Source organism: Metschnikowia bicuspidata (genome assembly GCF_001664035.1).
Source record: "Metschnikowia bicuspidata var. bicuspidata NRRL YB-4993 chromosome Unknown METBIscaffold_4, whole genome shotgun sequence".
NCBI classification, from domain to species: Eukaryota; Fungi; Ascomycota; class Pichiomycetes; order Serinales; family Metschnikowiaceae; genus Metschnikowia; species Metschnikowia bicuspidata.
Window position 1 is genome coordinate 271,398 of NW_017387734.1, and position 6,416 is coordinate 277,813.

Consider the following 6,416-nt stretch of genomic DNA (forward strand, 5'->3'; position numbering starts at 1 on the left):
TTAACAACTCTTGTATTTGTGTGTAATCACGAGCGTGGCTGTCAATGAGGTTCTCTAGGTGCGCGAGTTGTGTGCACATGGCGTCCATTGTGTCGGAGGATACAGGTGATACTGTCGGTTCTGTTGATAGTGCCTTGATGAGATCTTCGATTTCTGTAATCTTGGTCGCGTTAGCGGTGGAGAGGGCAACGTCAGACGCGAGACGTTCGACCCGGTTGGTAAGATCCGTGATCATCATCGGGTCAATGGCGAGTGTAGGCTGTAGTTGTGCCTGGTTCTCAAGCGCTTGTAGTCTGCGCGTGAGATGGGGTATATCATCGACGTTATGTGAGACAGGGGGACGCATAGGGTCCGCTTCCGCTTCCGAGGCGGTGAGTGTGTCGGTTGATGAGTGGCGTTCCGCAGCGGTGATCTGAGAATTGACAGTGTCTGGTGGTGCGCTTGGAAAACTGTTTGAGATGGCAATAGAAAGATCGCAAACGCAATGTTGAAGCTTTCCCTGTACGGAAGTTTTTTTCTCTTGCCACGTGAGGGATGCCTACGTGGCGGATACCACGTGACACTGGCGATGGGCTGGGCTCCTGCACCTGGCCCGGGGCTGTTGGGAATTAGTATGGATGTTTGGAGGACACCGGGGCTGGTTTCAGACAGGATTCCTTTACTCTGGTATTTTGCATGGAAGAAATCTAATACACAAACGTGGAAGCAAAGGGGCAAGAGAGAAAATTCTTGAGAGATCTTCAGGGGCTCACATACAGCAAGAGCCCACCATTCTCCCCAACTTTCGTGTACAACATTTGGGCGCGATGGTTCTCGAATTGTGTGTTGCAATCTAGTGAGAGTAATAGTGAGAGTAATAGTGAGAGTAATAGTGAGAGTAATAGTGAGAGTAATAGTGAGAGTAATAGTGAGAGTAATAGTGAGAGTAATAGTGAGAGTAATAGTGAGAGTAATAGTGAGAGTAATAGTGAGAGTAATAGTGAGAGTAATAGTGAGAGTAATAGTGAGAGTAATAGTGAGATTAATAGTGAGAGTAACAGAAGCACCAAAAAAAAGTCTTGGAGGGACTCGGCTTAGGCTGCATAGGCTCGAGACAACGGCATCACAGGTCTCAGCCTGCTACCATCCAGAATGTGTGGATTTTTGGTCCATGGCAGTATCTCCGCAGGCGTCGCTTCACCCTGATGCTTCTAGGTGTGTTTTAGATCTTTTTTAGTATGTTTTTCAGTATCTGCTTTGGCATCTGTTTTAGTATCTGTTTTATTCTCTGTATTAGTTGTCTGTATATAGTTTTGTTTTATTTTGTATTCTGCTCCATTTTTTTTACTCTACTTCCTATTCTCTTCTATTTTATATTCTGTTCTCTCTTTCTATATTCTCAATCCATTGACTCCTCCTGTTTTCTCTTTATTTCCAATGTCTATTTTCTGTTCTGTTTTCTATTCTGTTTCCATATTTTCTTCCAATTTTCTGCTTCTCTTTTCTGTGGCTACTATCTGTTTCTATATTCCCTTTCTATTTTCTATTCTATTTTCTATTCTGCTTTCTGATTCTACTTTCTATTGTACTTTCTTCCTTGGGGTGTACCTATGTTCTTAGTTCTAATTGTACCATTATCCATTCGTTCTTTCATTCTAATACACTTATATAGACAAAGTATATTAAGATTAATTATATTATTTTTAAGTACAGCTATATCCTACTCTATTTTCTGTTATCTATTCTCTTCCTGTATTCTGTTTCTGTTGACTCTTTCTGTATTCTCTTTTTATTTCCTTATTCTGTTCTCTCTTTTTCTTTTCTGTTTCCATATCTATTTTGTCTTCTCTTCCTATGTTTTCTATCCACTTTTTCTTTCACTGTTCTGTTTTTATTTCCTTTTCTGTTTTTTAAGTCAATATTCTCTTTCTATTTTCTGCTTCTATTTTCTATTCTGTTTTCTATTCTATTCTATTCTATATTCCATTTCTGTTTTCTGTTTCTATTTTCCCTTCCTATATTCTCTTCCTATTTTCTGATTCTATATTCCCTCTCAACTTTTCTGTTTCTTCTTTCTGTTTCTATTCCCTGTTTCTCTTTTCTGTTTCTACTTTCTGCTTCTATAGTCTCATTCTATATTCTCTTTCTATTCTCTTTACTATTTTCCATTCTGTTGTCTGATTCTATCTTCTGATTCTACTTTCTATTCTGTTTTCTCTTTTTATTTTCTACTCTCTTCTCTATTATCTTTTCTCTTACTATTTTCTATTCTGTTTTCTATTTTATTCCTTTTCCTATTCTATTTCCTATTTCATTTTCTTTTTTTTTTCTATTTTATTTTTTTCCATCTCTATTTTTTGTTATCTGTTTTTATTATCTGTTTTTGTTTTCTGTTTCTATTTTCTACTTTCTATTCTATTATATTCTATCTTCTTGACTATTATGTACTCTGCTTTCTGATTCTACTTTCAATCCTTTTTTTCTCTTTCTAGTTTCTATTCCATTCTCCATTCTATTTTCTGTTTCTTTTCTCTATCCTCTCTTCTCGCCTCTTCTCTCCCTCTATTTTTTATGGACATATAGCTACCCTGTATTAGGGATCTGACTAGCTCCATTGTATCTCGACTATCGTTATTTAATCGGGGTGGAACACACTGACGACAGCTACCCTCACCTAGTAATACCCTGCTCTAGTGTTGTCATGGTTAATCTCTTTATCTTACTTCTATATAGTACTATATACTTCAGACCATGTCATCACCACATTTATTTATATACCTTTATTTTTTTCTCAAGGTACTATAATATGATCAAGTTATAGGCGCTGGGCGCTCGCGGTAGAATCATTGTTTACTCTTTCACTAGTCGTTGTACGTGATAGATCTCCTACGAGCTCCGGGCTCATCCGAGACTTCATAATACCAAATTTTACTTTGCTGCAGATTGTCTTTATCTCTCTTATTAAAACCCTGATTATTCTTATCATCACGGCATTTGTTTTGATGATTGCCTTTTGCTACTCCCCAATGACATGGCCTCAGAAAGTGTTCTTTTACTTTGGGCTTATTTATTTCGCTTTTGATGGCGAATCTACCAAAAATTGTGATGTAGGACTCATTGCCGGAGCTGGGCTCCTGCACCCGGCCCGGTGCTGTTGGAAATTAGCAGTATGGATGTTTGGAGGACACCGGTATCGTGACTGAATGTGGAGACGTCGGCGTGGGCCCTGGAAGAAGTTTTCTTTTTTTTCCAACAGGTATGACCCTGGATAGAAACCAGAGATGGGGTTTATGGCTTGAAATAAAATCATTTAAAACCTCACAGAAAGGATTTGCTTCCATGCCAAGTCGTACTGAAATCTGGTTTCAGACAGTATCCCTTTACCCTGGTCTCTTGCAGTCTAGTTTAAATTTATTCCTTCAAAAGAGGAGCGTAAAAAATATGGTGTTGGAGGACTGGGCTGGCTGGGCTTGGCTCCTGCATCAGAGTCCCGACTGCAACCATTAGAAATCAGCAGTATAGGAGGACACCGGGTCGGGTTTCAGAGGAGGTTATTCTCCGCCTTTTTTGCTGTGGCTTTGATGACGAATCTACCGGAAACGATGTTGGATGACTGGGCATCGCTGGGCTCGACGACCTGCATCAGAGCCCATCTGCTACTACTATTCGAAATCAAAAGTACGGGTATTTGTAGGGACATTTTGTCGTGGTTTCAGAGTGTATCCTTCGACTCTGGCTTCTTGCATTCTAGTTCAATTTTGTTCCTTCAAAAGAGGAGTGTAAAAAAACGTGTTGGAAGACTGGGCGTGGCTGGGCTCGCGGACCGGCATCAGAGGCCCGCCTGCTACTATTATTTAAAATCAGTAGTACGGGTATTGAAAAGACACTGGGCCATGGTTTCGAGAGCAATCTTTTACTTTGGGCTTCTTCATTTTGATTTTAATTGCGAATCTGTCAAAAGAAGGTTCTGGAGGATTGGCCATGGCTGGCCTTACGACATCGCCGCTACTACTTCTAAAGTCAGTAGCATTGGCAATTGAGAGGTTGTCATAACAATCGCTATTTCACAAATCATTTTTATACTCTCTTGCACTCAAATCTATCTTTGTTTCTTTGGGAGAGGAATCTACCAAAAAAGGTGTCGGAGGACTGGGCATGGATGGGCATGACGACCTGCGTCAGAAGCACCTGCTGATACTATCTAAAATCACTTTTATGGGTATTTGAGGAGTCCTTGAGTGATAGTTTAAAAACATTCGTTTACTCCGGGTGTTTGCATTCTCACTCTGATAGGCTTTGCAGGACTTTGCATGGATGACGACCGGCATCACGGGCCCCATACTCCACTAACGTATCTCCCGGACCTTCAAACTGATGCTCATGAATATGCCCTTACCTTTATACTAATTTTATATCTCAAAAAATACTCGGTCCGGGCATTTCCATTCGGGCTGCTTTGATGGGTTTAAATCTCCCGTATCGCGAGCTATCAGACTATAACCACTGTGCTTCCCAGGCTCAACTTAAGGATCAGCCCTACTTTATTGCCCCATCATCAAAACACTCCTCATCAATTCTGCGGCTCATGTATTTGTTGCCTTGGATATTTAATTGGCTTGGTGGTGACCTGCATCGTTAAGTACCAGAGTGCTACAACTCCTCAGAGCTTAAATCAATAGTATTTTATAAATACTTTCTTGAGTTGATTTGAAATTGAGAAAGGTTATGTGAATTCCGGGCTTTTGGATTTTGTTGGCCCTGATGGGTCAAGAACGGGATCGACGACATGCGTCGGACTGCTACTCTCTGTTCACAATTCTCCCAGAAGTTTGGATTGATGACATTCAAAGAATTCTTAGTCACATATTAAATGTTGTTCGTCTATTCCAGGGCTATTTCGTTTTTCAAGGCATACACTCAAAAGCAGGGGTGAAAGCGAGCTCCTGAAGTCCGCTCCAACCATCTGAGTTGAAGAGAATTCTACAGAAGACTTATCCTAGAAATTTTAGGCCCAAATAAGTTACCATGTTTGTGTTCACAGAACCAAACAGGCCGTGATTAATGGAAGAAGATACAGTTTTAACACTTGGTGCGTATATGGGAGCTAATTGAAGGTTTCTTAAGTTTCTTTTAGAATTCTGTTGCTAATTACATGAATCTATTGAAAAGGAGGGTTTTGGATTTTCGATCTTGCATACGTGGCTATAACCCGATAGTACTTCACTAACATCTCTGCCGAAGCCTGTTATTGATGGTTTAAAAAAAATGCACCTGAACTCTTGTCTAAGTTCAGAAGGATTTCTCATTGATTGTGTTTTGCATTCTGGCTGGTTCTGATGGGCTATCTGGATGGGTCACGACCTGCATCGCCAGCTGTTAAATTGTTCCATGTCCAAAACTCATCCTGCTCTCTTGGCAAATCCGTCAACCCCCAAGTACAAGTGTCGGGACTCGGCCTGGACGGTCATATTGGCACACTTATGGTATGTAATTTCACGTCATTTCTGAACAAGTTTACGATGGTAGTCGCTTGAACTCAGATGCTTGAAAAGAGCCCAAGAAGCCTTCTTTTCCCCAGAAATTATAGCTCGAATTTCGCGACCACGATCCTATTGAAATATATTGATCTGTGCAACGAATTGTCGACCGTTTCCAACACAATGAACTCATGGGCTTGGGAAGCTTGCCCCGTTCGACCTGTATTCTGATGTTTCTCATCTGTAGGAGAGATGGCTGATGAAGGATCTATGGTGTCTTCGCTGTGAAGAACTTTGTGTGCAAAGATGGCATTGGACAGTCGGTTCCTCTCCTCTTTTCATTTAATTGTGAGAGTGAGACTTAAGCGCTTGTCTTCACAATGAAAAAATGTAGTAAAACACGAGACTTGCTTCAGAATGCAAAAAGGAAGCCCGATGCGGGGCTCGAACCCGCAACCTTTTGATTGACCTTATTGTAATTAAGAGTCAAATGCTCTACCGATTGAGCTAACCAGGCGAACCAGCCCGATGCGGGGCTCGAACCCGCAACCTTTTGATTGACCTTATGATGTTTAAGAGTCAAATGCTCTACCGATTGAGCTAACCAGGCTGATTTGAACCCTTAGACGGGCTGCTTTCTCAAATGATTGTGCCTCACATTGTGCAAGGCACGTATGACGCGATTTGGTTCATGCTTTATCCAATACACCTACGCTGAACAAAAAACAAGGTTTATTGTATTAATTGTGGAAAGGCCCCCCAAGACCCAAGATCTTCAAGGTCTACACCAGAAGGCGTGGCGAGTCGCAGGAAGTGGGCTCCTTAAGTCCGCTACAACCATCTGAGTTGAAGCGACTACTACAGGAGACCTATCCTAGGAGTCGATGACGTAATATCCAATACGTAAACAGATACGTGCCATGAGGACTGTCCAGGCCGTGACTAACAGAAGGGGACGGG

The 6,416-nt window shown here is 41.3% G+C and overlaps 2 protein-coding genes and 2 non-coding genes across 4 annotated transcripts; 2 read left to right on the top strand and 2 right to left on the bottom strand.

Moving 5' to 3' along the window:
• METBIDRAFT_195048 (uncharacterized protein) lies at positions 1–490 on the top strand. Its single transcript, XM_018854863.1, has one exon. The coding sequence runs from the start codon at positions 45–47 to the stop codon at positions 414–416; it is 372 nt and encodes a 123-aa protein (XP_018710795.1). The 5' UTR covers positions 1–44; the 3' UTR covers positions 417–490.
• A 2,935-nt stretch (positions 491–3,425) lies between these two features.
• Positions 3,426–4,088, top strand: METBIDRAFT_195059 (uncharacterized protein). The gene has a single exon (XM_018854864.1). The coding sequence runs from the start codon at positions 3,561–3,563 to the stop codon at positions 4,017–4,019; it is 459 nt and encodes a 152-aa protein (XP_018710796.1). The 5' UTR covers positions 3,426–3,560; the 3' UTR covers positions 4,020–4,088.
• Positions 4,089–5,885: 1,797 nt separating this feature from the next.
• Positions 5,886–5,973, bottom strand: METBIDRAFT_t177. Its single transcript has one exon. It is a non-coding gene; the product is annotated as a tRNA-Lys (tRNA).
• Positions 5,974–5,978: 5 nt separating this feature from the next.
• METBIDRAFT_t176 lies at positions 5,979–6,066 on the bottom strand. Its single transcript has one exon. It is a non-coding gene; the product is annotated as a tRNA-Lys (tRNA).
• Between the last annotated feature and the right edge of the window lie 350 nt (positions 6,067–6,416).